At 35.8% G+C, this 16224-nt stretch overlaps 4 protein-coding genes across 7 annotated transcripts in view; 2 read left to right on the top strand and 2 right to left on the bottom strand.

Annotated features, from left to right (window-relative positions):
• Window positions 1-1586, bottom strand: part of LOC109539233 (probable alpha-glucosidase Os06g0675700) — a 6759-nt gene extending 5173 nt beyond the window's left edge. The window contains exons 1-5 of one of the 2 annotated variants that reach the window (XM_019906865.2): window positions 1379-1586; window positions 1142-1325; window positions 876-1040; window positions 365-816; window positions 122-314 (exon numbers count right to left, since the gene is read on the bottom strand). In XM_019906865.2, the coding sequence (XP_019762424.2) occupies window positions 122-314; window positions 365-816; window positions 876-1040; window positions 1142-1320 (989 nt within the window). In that variant the 5' untranslated portion in view covers window positions 1321-1325; window positions 1379-1586. The remainder of the gene's footprint in view (window positions 1-121; window positions 315-364; window positions 817-875; window positions 1041-1141; window positions 1326-1378) is intronic. The other variant, XM_019906864.2, reaches the window with a different exon arrangement.
• Window positions 1587-1739: 153 nt separating this feature from the next.
• LOC109539239 (ejaculatory bulb-specific protein 3) lies at window positions 1740-6598 on the bottom strand. Of its 2 annotated transcripts, XM_019906874.2 has the most exons (4): window positions 6389-6598; window positions 5001-5079; window positions 3929-4115; window positions 1740-2067 (listed from the first exon to the last, which is right to left on the bottom strand). In XM_019906874.2, the coding sequence occupies exons 2-4, from the start codon at window positions 5019-5021 to the stop codon at window positions 1928-1930; spliced, it is 348 nt and encodes a 115-aa protein (XP_019762433.1). In that variant the 5' UTR covers window positions 5022-5079; window positions 6389-6598; the 3' UTR covers window positions 1740-1927. The 2 variants fall into 2 exon arrangements, with proteins under 2 accessions (XP_019762433.1, XP_019762431.1); XM_019906872.2 differs by lacking the exon at window positions 5001-5079.
• A 10-nt stretch (window positions 6599-6608) lies between these two features.
• On the top strand, window positions 6609-8909 carry LOC109539235 (RING finger and transmembrane domain-containing protein 2). The gene is made up of 7 exons (XM_019906867.2): window positions 6609-6797; window positions 6851-7038; window positions 7096-7280; window positions 7420-7747; window positions 7802-7884; window positions 7947-8162; window positions 8217-8909. Exons 1-7 carry the CDS (start codon window positions 6616-6618, stop codon window positions 8448-8450), a joined length of 1416 nt encoding a protein of 471 aa, XP_019762426.1. The 5' UTR covers window positions 6609-6615; the 3' UTR covers window positions 8451-8909.
• A 5979-nt stretch (window positions 8910-14888) lies between these two features.
• LOC109539292 (glutathione S-transferase) lies at window positions 14889-16224 on the top strand. Of its 2 annotated transcripts, none has more exons than XM_019906949.2 (5): window positions 14889-15165; window positions 15225-15369; window positions 15602-15769; window positions 15822-15964; window positions 16016-16224. In XM_019906949.2, exons 2-5 carry the CDS (start codon window positions 15234-15236, stop codon window positions 16181-16183), a joined length of 615 nt encoding a protein of 204 aa, XP_019762508.2. In that variant the 5' UTR covers window positions 14889-15165; window positions 15225-15233; the 3' UTR covers window positions 16184-16224. The 2 variants fall into 2 exon arrangements, with proteins under 2 accessions (XP_019762508.2, XP_019762509.2); XM_019906950.2 differs by having other exon boundaries at window positions 15071-15165; window positions 15228-15369.

The following is a 16224-nucleotide window of genomic DNA, read 5'->3' as shown; positions in this document are numbered from 1 at the left end:
GACACGCATGGAATGTTCATAATGTAACTCATGTATGTCCCAGGAATATGCATGTACATCACATGAGTGTTCCAGGTATATTCTGGGATATCATTTTGCTATGTGGGTAAGAGGTAGGTACCTGCAGTGATGCGTGCCTAAAAACCACAAAGGCGGCACTGTAACTTCCTCGGTTTGGCTGCGATACAAATCAGCAGGAGTCGGCCCCAGAAACAACTCCACTTCCAACTTTCCCCCCAATAAGCTTCGCAGAATCACCATGTTGGAGGAGAGGATCTGAATCTCCAAAGGGCCCTCGTTGCGGAAAAGCGCCCCTATGGAATCCCAATTGAGTCCAACTTTCGTGAAACTCTGACCAGTTTACCGTGAAACTTTCCATTTTGGTGCGCCCATAGAATGGGTTGAGTCAAATGGTCCAGTCGGTTTTTATAAATCACTTTGGTCAAGGCTTCACTGGGCTCCAGCTCGATCGAATTGCGATCGAGCCCAAATAATGTGCCGTTGGAAAACTGAAACGACCATTCCCAGTAGTTTTCCGAAGCGATTAACGCTCCCTTTGAGGTGCTGAAAATCGTATCTCCATCCGGATCGGCGACTTCAAGGACCATTTTCGTATCGGATTGAGTTATGGTGAAATTGGTGCTTTCCACGTTAATGGGCTCGATGGTTTCTGAAGACTCGTGAATGGTCAGAGACAGTGTTGTGGCACTTTTATTCTGAATGGTTAGCTGGAGATTTTGAACCATCACTGAGCCTACTGGGGATGAGCTTTGGGAGGCTCTGTAAGTTCCATCGCTCTTTAAGCGGTAGTAATATCTGGAATGTTTGGGCATTAAGGGCGGAAATGTGGAACTTTGGGGCTAAATTTGTTTTACTTGGATGGTAGATAGTGGTGGCATTTTCTAGTGGTTTCGTTAAAGCAGCAGTTGGCAATTTCGCACTCGTTTTGCGAAATGTTCAAGTTCCCGCATGGGATTCGGAACTCTTCCAGGATGAGGCAGTAGTATTGCTCCGCATCCTCGTCGTTATCGGGCACGTTTCTTCAAAAAGTACGCAATTAACCACCCATTTCTTGATCTTATCCATTCAATCCTGAGAGAACTCAGTCGCAAAAAAGTTTTTTGTTCTCGCTGCAACATACCTGGATATAACGAAGAAGTAAGTCAACGTGGGCACTAGGATAGCGACAATTAACGCGATGAAAATTCCCTTGGCCAATTGAGTGCAGAAAATTGACCTAACAGTTCTTTTCCGGTCCAAGTGGGGTGTTGTGTCTGGGTCTTCGAAATCTCGCAATTCTCTCTCGATGAACGATGTCATTTTTCCTGTGAGTATCAGTTTGTTGGACTTTTGGGGAGTGTTTCCTTGATTTACATACTCACTTTTTCCAGCAAAAATTCACTTCACATATCGTTCTTTTGGCTTTAATCGATCCAAAACACCAGTGGCTAATGGGGAACTTTACCAATATCGCAAAACAATCGAAAGCGGATTAAAAGCTTTCAATTCTGAATAATTGATAACTTTATCATTTTGAGACTAATTCTTATCAAAACGTTGTCAATAATCTCAATAAAGAAACACAATATTAAATCACTGTTCAGATTAGAAAGGTGATTTTATCTTATCTGGAGTTTGTAATCTTAACTTACCTTTAATTTTTGCAATACTCATTGCCAAAAATGATAAATCACACGCTCCTCAACGCTGGGGAACTTGAGGAAAATCAAACAAAAATCTGATGAAAATGGAATATTATTTACAATAAATACAGCAGGTTTATAAATAGTCATCAATTAATAATGGAAAAGTTGTGATTTTCAAGCGCAAATTATATACAGGGCGTTGTATAAAGGAAGCAGTCGAAGCACATTAATTTCTTCACTTAATTATCAATATTAAATAAATTTGGTTTGGAATTTCGCAATCAACCTGCATAGGTTTGCAGCATTTTATTCCATTCTTTGGGGAAATTGACCTGAACGTACGCCAGCACTTTCTTGATTTGTTTCTTTTCTTGTTCTGTGCATTGTGGGCACGAGCCTCTCAGCACCAAAGGTGCCAAACCTAAAAAAAGGTTTTTCAATTTAAAATAATTTTTGTTTATTGTTTATTAATTCACACTTGTTTCTATCTGAGCACCGGCACAAAAAAACGGCGTGTTTGGGTCAAAAGCAAGCGGAAAATGGTGTTTGTGCAATCAATAACGTCTTTTAAAATTCAGTTGAAAAAATTGCATCGCTTTAATCTTTTTTTATTGCCAACTTTTCATGGACAGTTGAGACAGGACAGGACAAGACAGACCACAATCCAATCCAATGTGGAATATTAATTGCCCGATTACGTTCAATATGAAATTTTCAGATCACATATTGCATAATACTTGCGATTTTTGCGATTCCTAAGAACAAGCGCTTTCTCCGGAACAGAGAAAGTATCCGTGTGACAAACCGATCTTTATCTGCACGCAAAATGTGTATTTTTTGCAATAATTCTTCGGTTGCGTCTCAGTGGAACACACAAAGAATTGACTCGAAAACTAACTTCCGCGCGTGTTTAAAAGCTGCAATTTTTTCCGCTTATTTCTTAAAAGTTAGCAATTTCTAAATAATAAAGTCTAACGTGGGAGCAGGAAGAGATAATTCTCGGAAGCGTTTCACGAGGTTGTTTTAAACTTCGACACCCAAGTAAATTTGGACATTTTTGCTTCTATCGCTTTAAGGGTTCGGAACTCCCAAACCTCACCGGAAAAAAAAAGAAAAAAAGAAGGGTTCGGAATTTTTGACTAAACCTCATGGGTAAACCACATTTCTCAATGTGGGCTATCGAAAATACGCCTGGGTAACTCAGTGAATTTTTAGGAGTTGGCGCAGCAGGCGCTACGCAAATGGCTTGGTGCGCCAACCCAACGCCCGGGCGCAGTAACTCAGTTCCGTTGCTAAAAAAATATTGATGACTTTTTTTACCTGTTTTAGATTTATTTTAATGGCCATTTATTAATAATATCTTTAAAATGTCTTTATTTTTTCTTCTAAAAGTTTCAGTTACTTAATCTCATCACCTCCATACATCTGAAGACGTAAAGTTAAAGTTTGTTTAAAAAATTGTGGTTTTTTAGTTACGAGTGATTTTTATTTGCTTTACTTTCTACTCAAAAACGCTCTATTTTGTAGAGTTTCACTTCAAAATACTGACGATCTGGAGGTATTAAAATAGAGTCAAAAAATTACAAGATATTTATCTTGTAATAAATGTAAAAATATTTGTAAATGTATACATTTTTATAGCTTTGGGACAAAAACGAATTCGGGACAAAAACGAAAATAAATTCCTCCTGTACTTCCCTGAAAACGCTTAAGGTTTTCTCCAAAACCGATCAGAAAATTAAAACTTTTTAATCAAAAACGCAAAAAATCGCGTTATTTTTTAGTTTTACTTAAAATACTGATAATCTTGGGTATTTTATGTGAAAAAATTATAAGATAAATTTTATTGGAACCCTCGCCTCCTTAACCGCTTTGCAAAAATTTTGCAGTTTCAAATTATGGATTTTGTCCATAATTCTGTTGTGTCCTGTAATAATTATTTCTGGGTGTTTTTCCAAAAATATTTCCCCGAACTGAAAAAGCGAAAGTTTATAATTATTTATTTGGAAAACCCTTTGAAACTGGGGTCTTCTTCACTTGTAGGTCAATATTTCTAAACAGAAAAACCGCGTTTTTCCTAACGTTTTAGTGTAAATTACTGGCAAACTGAATGGCATTATGCAAACAAATTAACAGATCGATTTTGCAAAAAAACTCGTCGACTTTCTTCGATAATTGGAAACTTCAGACGCCTGATAAAGGGAGAAGCCCTTGCGCGATTTCCGATGTATTCGTATCAAACTAAAGCTCTGCTAAAGAAATTTTCTGATCAATTAACATACTTTTTAAGCGTCTACCCACTGGATCACAAGGGGCTTCTCCAACGGCACATTTCAGCTGCCTTTGAAGATACCGTTTGTCGCTTAAGGTTTTTTCCAAAGCTTCGTCTGATATGGCTGGTCTTTCCGTTGTTTCATTGCGAACAAGCGAAACTAGGGCTACTAGAACCAATAGCGCAATAAGCTGCAACTGAAAAAAAACGAAATTTTTCGAAGTTTAGCGGAATTACCTTTCTGAATTAAGTTGCTAAACAGCCGCAGCTAATTTAACGAAAATGGGACAGTTTCTAAAAGCAATAAGCAATCTTAGAGTTGCAGAACTGAAAGGTTTCACGTTCGATAAAGGCAAACATTGATTCTACCTACGCAGATCTAAATTATGTATTCGTTGCAAATGCTCATGATGGTTTTTTGTTTTTACCAACTTTGATCAAGGTTGAGATTGAATAAATCTCCATTTACAGCAGCCTTCAAAATAATTACCTCTAGTCAGTTTTTGCTATTTATTTAAATATTTCATTGTGGTTGTATGGCCGAAAAGACAAAAAATTATGACAAATCAGCGTGTTTTCTAGCGAAATAGTTGCTCATCATGCTACAATAGGGACAAGGTTGAACACCAATTTCTCAAAGAAACCGCGGTTTATTTAATATTCATTAAAGTGTGTTGTGATCAAATTATTTTCTATCGAAATACCGCAGTATTTATGCTGAAATATGCTTCAATTACCACTAGAACTTCAAGATTATAGGCTTTAGCAATTTAAATTTGACTTAAAAGTAAAAATGGGTGGACATAATAAAGAACTAAGAAAGATTAGAAGTGCATCTTTTCACATTTGCACCTACTTTACAGACCTCTTAGTCATCTAGAAAATGCATATAAAGATGTGAAATTCCGTGTTGCAACATTAATTTTAAGCCCATTAGAAAGTTCCGACCAGTTCTGCTAACACAAAACTTGCAAACCTCTAGAACTCCGCACATTTTTCCAAAAATCTTCTCTTCGAGCTTGCCCCAATAAGAGGAAATTCTTAGCCAGAAAATCCCTGCATAAAAATTCAAATCTACTCACTTGAAAGCAATGGGAATTCATCGCAAAGATTCCACACCTTCCACTTTGAGTTCTTGAACACAACCGCTTATCGAATGCACTTGAATTTCAAATAAGAATGAATTTGTTTATAAAAAGTGAAAGTTCTTCGTTATTGGACTGTTCATGGCGGGTACACAAGAATTATTTGTCGTTCAACTCGCATTTATTCTTACATCCTATTCAACAATGTACCGCCGTAATATGTTTAAGTGAATTTTATTATTTACGTGACATAACTGTTGAATAGAAGCGATTAAGGTTTATTAGTCTTTTGATGTATTTATATCGTTGCTGAGCTCAAATCAACGCCTGAGGTCTTCTAGATAAAAAATTAGAGTGCGCCTTAAACTAATGCTATTCATAAGAATGCTTCCTGGGGCAAAAGCGCACATTTTTACGCAATAGTGTTTAAAGATTAAGACGCAGATTGAGGAAGTAATTGCATTTTAATGATTACTTTTGTATTTAGTAAACAATGCGCAAATAGGACTTAAAAGCTTTAAAGCCAAGTATATCCATGTTCGTCGAATCAATTAACCGTTAGAATTAATTAACGGCATCTCATTAGCAACGTGCACAATAAATCATGGGTTTTCAACGAACCATCCAATACAATACATAAAAAAACATTATTTTTAGATGAAAAAAAAATGCATTCAAAAATTGTAAATTTTAGCATTCACGACTCACGAACTGTTGTGTGTATTTAAATGAAAGAAAATATGTTATATCGCAAAATCAATTCGAAATTCGCGCTTTTAGTAGTTGGAAATGCCAAATGTGGCAACCAAGCTTGAGGTACCATTACATTTTAATGCGTTCTCAGTTCAAACTCACTTACTCATTGAGGATATTCCTTCAGCAGTGGGATAAGTTGATTTTTATTTTTTAGAGTTAATGATCGATAAGCAAAACCCGTAAGGTAAAAATAGTTGAACGATTTTCAACGTCTAACTTCACATTAGAATTGATTGAAAAGTCGTCAGTTTTCAGTTTCGTGACAGAAGTGTGAGAGAAGTAAACATGAAGTAAACCAATTTCCACAATTTTAATTAGCACAAGACACTGTAAACTTATCTATTTAATCTTCATAATATGCGTATAATTGATGGTTTGTTGTTTAAGTTGTCTGGTATAAACACGTTCAAAGATCGTTTGCAACATTTGAGACGAAATCATTTCGATTAGAAGTAAACATTTACTATAGTAGCATGTTCTAGTAAATGGTAAGAATCTCCAATTAATAGCAATAATTTATACCCAGGCCTTTATATTGGTTTTTAACTAACATTCGGAACAGTTCTGTGCCATGAATTGATCGTTTTCAGCCTCAGTTTGGGTACACTTTTTATTACTTAAGGACTTACGGATTTTGTCGGCCTAAACTGTTTCATCATCACCAACTTGTACAATCATTGATACAACATCACCAGTTTCTATTGTTTATTATCACTGCGCTTGGTGTAATTTTTAATCATAAACCAATATTAATTATTACAGGCAATGGCTGTGAGCAATTGCCTGTAATGTAAGGCTCAAGCATTAGTCTACCGTTCACTTGATCATTACCTTGCAGTTAGTCTAGAATTATAGAATGAGCGGCAGCATCCCAAACAGTGCCCCATTCCAAAGAAGCCAATCAGCAGACTTTGCAATCCATCAGCCAAATCAACGCAATTTATTAATAGCACATTCTAGTGGCACTTTGCCTTCAGCGACTTTGCCAGTTAGCTTTCAAAGGAGGACCTTTGAAGGTGCGCTTCAGCTGAGAGACAGGTAAACTATCATCCTACCTAGTTTGTATGTACGCTTGATTTGTTCTTATTTAGCTTGAACAGTGCCATTCGCCAAATTGAGCCTTTGGTGGAGAATGCTCTATCTGTAAGACAAAACGGCATGACGCTATCTGACCTATTATCTCGTCCCTCCAATTCTGAAAGGAGTGTTAACGATTCAGGCAATGGTCAAGAAGCGAGCTCTTCAGCTACATCCGATTATATTGCAATTAACTTGGAAGGTGATTGGTTTATTTACTAATGAAACTTTGTCTAAAAATGGGGGCTTTTTCCAATAGGTGTCTCCCCACTGGAGTCTCATCTTGCTACAAGTCACAGTCCTTTGAATAATAATGAAGAGGAGGCGGCTCAACATCAAGATGAAGCACCAAGGCCCAATGGGCAGCCGCCTAATGGTGCTTCAGGGCAAAATTCTGCTGGTAGAAATATTGAAAATCCTGCGGATGTTCAACAAGCATATCAAGTAAATTATTGTTAAGCTACTTACATTATGTTCCTGATTTGAGGCTCTAAACGGTAAATTGAAACCATCATCAGGGGCACTCAAATCGGGAACGTCTCATGTCTAAGTGGCTTTTATCCAACTAGTTTTCTATATGCAGGTTCTCCTGAAATATGTGCCATTCGGACTAATACTCATCGCAAAAACCTTATACGACTTTCATGAAGGAATTGTGATTTTTATCATTCTACTTGTTACGTTTCTCCATGCGAATTACACGGTTCCGCACGAGGCAATCAAACGGACGAGAAGAAGCATATCGACTCTCAGTCTTGAACTTTGCTACATCGTCGTGTGCCTGTTTTGCGTACATTATTTATTTCAAGACAATGTAAACAATTTTACGATGGTGTTAAGTCTTGCACTGATCAGGACGTTCAGTCGTCCATTGACTGTCTCAAATCTGTTGTGGATAGTCACAGTAACAGGTACGATTAAAACCATTTATTAAATGAATGCAAAGCTAGATTTCTGATTTGCAGATTTCACCATCAAGCTGATAACTGTGATGGTTAAAATTGTCTTGACGATGTTGCCAGGAAAATTGGTGGATTTTAAAAAGCGGGTGAGTTTCTACTTGTCTGCAAGCTGGGTTCATTCTCCATTTTGTCGACATTTTTCTTGCAGGGAAAAATCTACTTATTCATCGAAGCCATGTCGCAATTATACCGCAGTATCGCCACTGTACAGCCATGGCTGTATTATTTCCTTGAGTCCTATCAGGGCGCTGAAAAAATCGTCGCTGTTTTCCTGTCGGCTTTCTACATGATATCCAAAGGATCCGACTTGATGTTCAAAATCGTGTTTCTTAAAGCCGCGTTAATTAAATTGCTTCAATCCGTGGTAAGTGCGATGTTCAAGGAAAATTATTGAATTGCTCAAAATGCATTTTTCCAGACACTTGGCGCTATGCCCAGTAAAGACCAGATTCAAACGGCCGGTGATCAATGTCCGATTTGCCACGACAATTACCATACGCCAGTTATACTGGAATGCCGGCATATCTTTTGCGAAAATTGCGTTTCCACGTGGTTTGACCGCGAGCCGACATGCCCGTTATGTCGGGCAAAAATCGTGGATGATCCATCTTGGAAGGACGGAACAACGTCCTATTTTATTCAACTATTTTAATTAGGCGAAGATTCTAAACTCCTCACTGAGGACACAATCTATACATATATTTTTGTTATGTGGGAAACTTAACCCTTTGCACTCGACTTCAGCTATATTTAGGTGTTTGGCTGTAGTCGAAAGGGCTGGGGAATAGGGAGGTGTAATTGCAAATAACAATTCAGGATTATTTCACTATTTATATATTTATAAGGAGTACAATGTGATAAATTGCATTTATTTGAATTAAATTTCAATGTTTGCATGTTCAAGTGCTGCAAACTTTGCAGCTGATTGATATAATATAATACTTTTTCGTAGATTATTGCTAGTTAAAGTACGTTTATCAAAATAACTCATTTTTTGTTTCATTCCAGGCTGATTTTCTATTAGGTTTAGGTTACAGAACGTAAAACATTTTTTTATTTGGGCAGAAATGTCGAAATCAAATGCTTTAGCAAATAGACAATTTTAAATAAATTTAATTGGCTTGATTTTACCTGCTAACCCACCTGAGCGTACCTTTTATAAACTGCCCATCACTTACTTCCTTAAATTAGTAATTATTTATCACAACTTCGTAGGAAAAATCGTCATTATCAGACCTTTCTAAGTAATCCTTATACCTAGGAATATCTAAATGCGTGAAAAAAATTGCATAACTCGGCATCCGAAGCAACAAATAAACCGATAGTTGAATAATCAATGAATGTATCTTTCGATTGATTTGTAAAGTCATTCACTGAAATATGAGCTTGCATCTTGAACGGCAATGAGTGTCGATCGTATTTAATGATACAGTTGTTACATATTTTTACATATCAAGGCTTTACATACGGATAGCCACACAAGAGAGAGGAAATAGCAGAAAAAACGTCGATAAATTGTTTAGTTGCGACAGTAATAAGTGCGATTTAGATGGAAGAAACCAGAAGATTATCAATTGAAGCGACCAGTTTTAAGAGTTCAAAATGTTAAAGGTGCAATTACGCTAGCTTCTACCCCACTGAGGAAAATGGTACTTTCTCATGAAAGTTCTAGGAAAAAATTATCTGGCAAATGAATTGAAAATTGAGAAAAACAGTACACATCGAAAAAAATACTTACTAAATGCGCACAGAATATCATCATTATTTGCTTTGTTAAAAATCACGCTTTTTCGGCTTTCTTTCAATATTTGCCGGACCAATTCCGGTTTAACAATGCCTTCATTATTGTAGTTAGTTAGTGTAAGTTTGTGTAAATAAAGGCAATAAACGTTACCAAACTTATAGAACATAATTCGCGTTCGTTAGTTTCACTGCATTTAGAAATTCAATTTTTCGTAAGTTATTATGTGACCATACAGTTGCGTTGTGAGGCAAGTTCGATGCAAAAAGAACAAAGTGCAATATACGATTAGGAAAAAAATAAATTAATAAATTTTCTATGAGTTTGCGGCTTTCTAAACCGATTTCCATTCAATGGAGAATCAATAGTCCTAACCTGGGACAATAAAACTGATTAAAATACGGAACACACGCACTATAAAGAATAAAGAATGATCGTCGGTAATTGCAAATGTCAACAAGCTGGTAGCTTCATTCAAGACAAGAATTCAATTATTTTCCGTAATCGTTGAGGTAATTTCAAGTTCAGGTTCAGGAATACTAAACAGCTGCCACGTCTGATGGGCTTTCTTTTTGGTACAAATGATTATATAAATTCTGTTATTGTTATTTCGTTGCTGCATTAATTGTTTTTTTTTGTTGTTCAGCCAAATTGTAAGAAAATGGTTAACTTGAAAATTATGTTTGCCTCGTTTGGGTTTGCTGGACGCGCCCCGCAAAAAAGTACAAATATTTGAAGAAGAAAATTGAATGAAAGAACGAATCCAGTGAAAACGCATGAAGGTCTAGAGGTTTGCCATGGAAGTAAAGTTATTCCTTTTTTACGTATTAACATGTATAATAACAAGATATTATCATTCCGCATGACTTCACATTTTGCGGGAAAAAAACGGTTGGAGAAAACGGCTTCCAGCATGTGAATGTCAATGATTAGGAAGTGAAGCAGTACGCATAAATACTAAATAAACGTCGAAACAAAGTTTAACGAGAAATTGATTTCGTTTCGCATTCCTTGGGCGAGGAAAAATTAGATTAATTGGTCGGATACGTGAAAATTTCACTGTCATATTACCATAATCTTGCAGGGAGGGATTCGAACAAATCGAAAAGTTCAATTTCACCTAACAAGTTTATCTGGTTGAGTTTTGGAGAAAGCATTTGGGCGCAAATCTGCGGCTTCAATCCACCCGATTTAAATTGAAGATCAATATATAATTAATACGCTCAGGAAGATTAGCAATAAAAGTGAAAATTTACTTTCGACAAGTTTGCACAGTCATAGAGACAAATTCAAAGAAAAAACAATAAGAGTATTGAATTAACAAGTGCGGCACTGAAGATAAAGAAGAAAATTGGTAATTAATTTTAAAAATTACGCAAGTAAAAATCCACAGAATCCAAAGCATAAATCGTAGGAAGGAAACGATTGGAAAAAGTGAGTAGTATCGGAACTAGCAAAATTAACATTGAATTAAGAAAATGACTCAAGTAAAATGTCTACAATGAATGCAAGAAACAGGAAGATTAACAATGAATTAACAAATTTTCTCAAGTAAAAATTCAGACGATTCAAAGCCACAAATCGCAAGAATGAAAAGAGCCAACGAATGAAAAATGCGAGTAGCGGATGGAACCGCAAAATTAACATTGAATTAGAAAATAACTCAAGTTAAATTGTCTACAATGAAGGCCAGAAAAAGAAATGGACGATGGAAAGAAGTAGAAGAATAACAATCAACAAAACGGATATCGACTAAATTGGCTTAATGCAACCAGCTTTAAAAATTCTCTCTAGCTTTCACACTACTGAGGAAAGTGATGTAGATTTTCAAAGAACATAATTTTCTACACGAAAAGGCACTCTTAGTGAAAGGCTCTAAAATTAACCGTTTTTGACAAAAAAATATTAAAAGCAAAGCAGACTCTAAATATTGGTTGTCCCCTAAAAGACTTTTTAAAATTTACTTGCAAGACGTTTTTCATGGTTTTTTTCCAAATAATCTAAAACATTTACTCTAACAGAGTCGTTTTCACGTTTCAAAGGCAACGACCATAATCACATTAATGCGGAAGTAAATTAATGTGCTTATGGGCGCATGAAATTGAACAGCTCAAGTTTAAATATTTCTTAGCAATTCCAGTGGTTTAATTACTTTATTGGTTATTTATTTGGAGCTGCGGGCACGCGAGTTTAATTTTTTTTACATATATTTATAAATTTGCAGGCAACTTCTTCCGAGTTAATTTAATATAAAGTCAGATAAATTAATAGCAAATAATTAAACAAAGCAAATGAATGAAAACATTCACAATTATTTAATAATTGGCTGAGTGAAATATAACAGATATTCATGAAGGTGTATTATTCCAATAAATAATTGTTTTGCAGGAACTAACTAAAAATATGTGTGATTAGCCTTGACAGTCGACATGTTATTCCAAATATAGAATGTAGATAAAATATTGATTAAACCCATATATATGTAACAGTGGTTTGAATTGCACCAGAAATTTGATCTAGATTTCCTGGGCGTAATTAGAGAGAAAATCCTAAAATTGTCCACACCCTTGGCTGCGTTCGGGCAAACGAATTGATCATTGATTATCCACCAAGTCGATGACAAAATTTGTGTTTATTTGCAGGATTAATAATTAATAATTCCAAATCGTTCCTTACATAAGCTTTACATCATAAAGCGCCTGCTGGTTGAACGAAACAAAACTGCACAATCATTTGGTACATTGATCTACTAAAAAACTTTCAATGCGATTCGATTTTTTTGCCTTAGGTTTACATGGTACCTAGTTATAAGTAGGTTAGTACTGGTTCAGATAGAAGACCACTATCGGACTTTTTCTTTTAATAAAGGCATTATTGCGGCTGCAGCTGCACTTTTTAGATTTAGTGAGAAATTCTGGAAAACACTCTGTATGTGTGCAATTTTCTCCTGATAAAAAGCCCCACATTTTTAAATAGTTGTTTATTTACACTAATATACCAAACCGGTTCATGCAGTAACATATTTCGATCATGAGATTGTAATTTGTCCGGTAATTGGTCCGTTATTATTGTTTGTGGCTTACATAATATTTATTGGGTTACTTTTACTTTCATCCTAGATATCTCTGCCTACTAGTTTATCTTAATGACAAGAATTTCATAAAATTCATTTCACAAGTTTTTGAGGAGTTTTTTAATTGTCCACAATTGACCTCTAAAAAGGTACAAGCGAATAACCACGGGCTGGGGATTTATGAGTTCCTTAAACCCAATGTTAACCACTATTCATTGTAATATTGAAAACAGATATTAATGAGGTTTTTGTGCAAATTATGTTAATTTTATGTGAATAATATCGCTGGCCCTGCCCACAATAGTGGAATGTGCGTTTTTTAGTGATTTTTCTTGATCGTTTACTATGTATTTGAATTGTCTTCCTTAGTAAACTTTGCAAGAGGAAAACCCATAAGAGTATGGAATAACTTGACTTAATATGTATGCGGAAATTGTGCCATATAGAACCATACAAAAAGATAATGGATTTTTTAGGCAAAAAACTGCAAACCTTTCCTGATTATCTACTAAAATGAGTAAATAGAACGTGTTTTTCAACTCATATGCTTCTATATTGCTTGATAACATGTTGTCATGATTAAGTAATTTATTAGATTATGCCCAAATCAATCCAATTAATTTTCGTATTTAAGTCGGTATTTCAGTTTTCAATTGCTTTTTTTATGTAGGAAGGTAAACGTAGAATAACGAAGAATAAAAAGTATACTACTACTATTTTTTGTCACTGAGAAATTCAAAAAATAGCTTTTTTCAGGCAAATACTTCGATTCAGATATCTACATGAGGGAGTTTGGGACTATGATTTTTTTAGGCAAACGCGCACTATTGAAAATGCGGCTCTTAGAATTAAGTTTGAGGTATTTTCAAAAATCAGCGGAAAATTTGAAATTACTGTACTCGCGTACACTTTCTCACTAAGGACTTGTGAACCCAAACACCAAATTTCAAACATCCATCTGCTCAAGTTTACGACTTATGATTTTTTTGAGGCAAAGGCGAACTATTGGAAACGCGAGTTTTTGAAAAAAAATTCAAAAATCACACGAAAAATAGAAAATGACTGCGCTCTTGTAGACTTTCTCACTAAGCACTTGTTGACACAAATACCCATTTTTAACCCTGTGCTTACCACAGTTTGAGACTGAAGAATTTTTAAAGAGAAACACAAACTATTGGAAATGCGACTTTCAAAAGGAAGTTTGAAAAATTTTCAAAAATCAACGGGAATTTAGAAACTCCTCCACTTAGGTACACTCTCTCATTAAAGGCTATTTTGACGTAAATATTAAATTTCAGCCGTCTATCTGCTACAGTTTACGACTTACGATTTTTTAAGACAAGCGAGATTATTGAAAACGCGTCTTTTTGAAAAAGTTTGAAAAATTAATTGTGCAGTTGTAGACTTTCTCACCAAAACTTGGAATTTTTAAGTCAAGCGCGAACTATTGGAAGCGCGTATTTTAGAAGGAAATTTGAAAAGTTCTCGAAGTTCAGCGAGAACCTTTTTGTACAATTTCTCACCAAGAACTTGTTTATCCAAATGCCACTTTTCACACAATCGCAAACCATTAGAAGCGCCACTTGTAGATGAAATTTTGATAAATTTTCCAGAATCATCGTGAAATTGAAAATAACTCCAATTTTGTCCACCATCTCATTAAGCACTCGTTTATCCAAATACCAATTTTGATCTTTGTATCAGCTGTTTCTTGCAACTTAACAAGTTTTGAAGATAAACTCGCCCTACTAAAAGGCAATTTTTCCATAGAAGTTTGAAAAAAAATAGAAACCGCCAGAAAGTTCTAAATTAGTGCGATTTTGCCCACTTTCTCACTAAGAACTTGTTTACCCATATACAAATTCTCAGCCCTCTACAGACAATCCCGCGCTATTAAAATTGCGACTTTTTTGCACACGACGAAATGATAAATCTAAAAAATCGACAAATTCTGAAGCTTTTAATCAAATCACTGCACCGAAATACAAATACACAGAAAGTACTAGTCCCACTTCAAAAAACCTCCGTCTAATCATGACTAATACAAAATGGTTAATTATTTCAAGGAACTGGACAAGAAGCATAGTAATGAATAAGCATTGCGCTTACAATATCAATCCTTAACCAAATAAAACAAGCATGTTTTAATGGTTTAATTAGAGCGACCATTTCCTGGATATTATGTGTAACGTATCATTTTTCCTTTAAAATCAGGCACCATCACAAACTGGTGGCTAATTTGAAAAGTCGCAAGAAATTGGCGGTTTTGTTAATGTTTTCTCGATTAAAACGCGGTTTATGTAATAACAAATAAGCTTTTTTAACTATCCCGTTTTATTAACTGGATGCATTTCAGGTAAATATATTATCCGATTCAATATTGAACAATTGAAGTGTTGTTGCATCGTATATCGATCATCATTTGATTTTGACTATCATCTCATCATGACCATCATTATTTACACAAGCGTATATATAGATGTCCACAAGGTTTCTGGTTGATTCGATAGCGAGTATCTCGCATTAGTTTATCCGTTGTTTTTGTTACTGAAGGTAAGTTCATTTGGTTGCTGTCCTGATACAAAATGCACTGTTTTAAATGCTTATTTCAGTAGACTAAAATGACTCCAAAGTATAAACTCACATACTTTGACCTCGGTGGTCTGGGAGAATCGATTAGGTTTCTATTCCATTATGGCGGAATCGAATTTATCGATAACCGAGTCTCAATGGCGGATTGGCCGGCCCTTAAAAATTGTAAGTACTTTGCTATCATCTCTCGTAAATCGGCCGAAACTGACAAGAACAGTGTAATTTTCCATCGGATCAATTTTTCGTCTCTCTTTTGCACATAGGCACGAGGACAGCCGAATGCAATCGTTCCTGTTCGCAAAAGGCGGTTATATTACGAGGGGCGGTTTTAATTTGATGCGAAATCGAACTGCATTTCTTCAATGCTTTATGCTCTAAATGTTGCTTATTGTTTTAGCGATTCCTTTACGACAAATGCCTCTTTTGGAGGTCGATGGCAAAGTTCTGCACCAAAGCGTGGCTATTTCCCGCTACGTGGGACGTTTAGTGGGACTTGCAGGCAAAAACGACTTGGAAGACTGCGAAATTGACGCCGTAGTTGACACAATTACGGATTTCCGCCTTCGTAAGTTTTCTTTCAATATTCCGCATTTTGCCTGAACAAAATGGGGTTGCAGATTTCATGAAGCATCGCTTTGAGTCGAACCCTGAGGCCAAACAAGCTCTAAAGGAGAAGCTCGAAAAGGAAATCAAGCCGTTGATATTCGGACAAATGGACTCATGGGCTCAAAAAAACAACGGTTATTTGGCACTCGGAAGAGTGAGTGATTGCGTTTGAAAGTCAGAATTTTTTATAAGAATGTTTTTTTAGTTAACTTGGGCTGACGTGTATTTTGTGGCTTTAATTGTCAGTTTTATGCTATCCGAGCCTGAGTTGCTAGAAAATTACCCGAATTTGAGGGCAATGCAGCAAAATGTCCTGTCGATTCCCCGAATCAAGGCCTGGGTGGAAAAACGTCCAAAGGACGTCGTACAGTAAACCCTTAAAATTGTATGTTCTTAATAAAGTTTCATTTTTTA

This window comes from Dendroctonus ponderosae, unplaced genomic scaffold (genome assembly GCF_020466585.1).
Source record: "Dendroctonus ponderosae isolate FM_Combo_2020 unplaced genomic scaffold, Dpon_F_20191213v2 Dpon_F_20191213_7, whole genome shotgun sequence".
Taxonomy (NCBI): domain Eukaryota; kingdom Metazoa; phylum Arthropoda; class Insecta; order Coleoptera; family Curculionidae; genus Dendroctonus; species Dendroctonus ponderosae.
This window is presented reverse-complemented; position numbering and strand designations above follow the sequence as displayed.

Bases quoted from the DNA above. Each gene is read 5' to 3' on its own strand.
- LOC109539239 (XM_019906872.2), bottom strand. From the start codon at position 6,418: ATGATGAAACAGTTTAGGCCGACAAAATCC. The intron at 4,116-6,388 runs GTAAGTCCTTAA...GTTTTTTTTCAG, and splicing joins AGTTTAGGCCGACAAAATCC to TTGCAGCTTATTGCGCTATT. The intron at 2,068-3,928 runs GTATGTTAATTG...ACCTTTTTTTAG, and splicing joins AGTGGGTAGACGCTTAAAAA to GTTTGGCACCTTTGGTGCTG.
- LOC109539235 (XM_019906867.2), top strand. From the start codon at position 6,616: ATGAGCGGCAGCATCCCAAACAGTGCCCCATTCCAAAGAAGCCAATCA. The intron at 7,748-7,801 runs GTACGATTAAAA...TCTGATTTGCAG, and splicing joins GTGGATAGTCACAGTAACAG to ATTTCACCATCAAGCTGATA. The intron at 7,885-7,946 runs GTGAGTTTCTAC...TTTTTCTTGCAG, and splicing joins TGGTGGATTTTAAAAAGCGG to GGAAAAATCTACTTATTCAT.
- LOC109539292 (XM_019906949.2), top strand. From the start codon at position 15,234: ATGACTCCAAAGTATAAACTCACATACTTTGACCTCGGTGGTCTGGGA. The intron at 15,370-15,601 runs GTAAGTACTTTG...TTATTGTTTTAG, and splicing joins TTGGCCGGCCCTTAAAAATT to CGATTCCTTTACGACAAATG. The intron at 15,965-16,015 runs GTGAGTGATTGC...ATGTTTTTTTAG, and splicing joins GTTATTTGGCACTCGGAAGA to TTAACTTGGGCTGACGTGTA.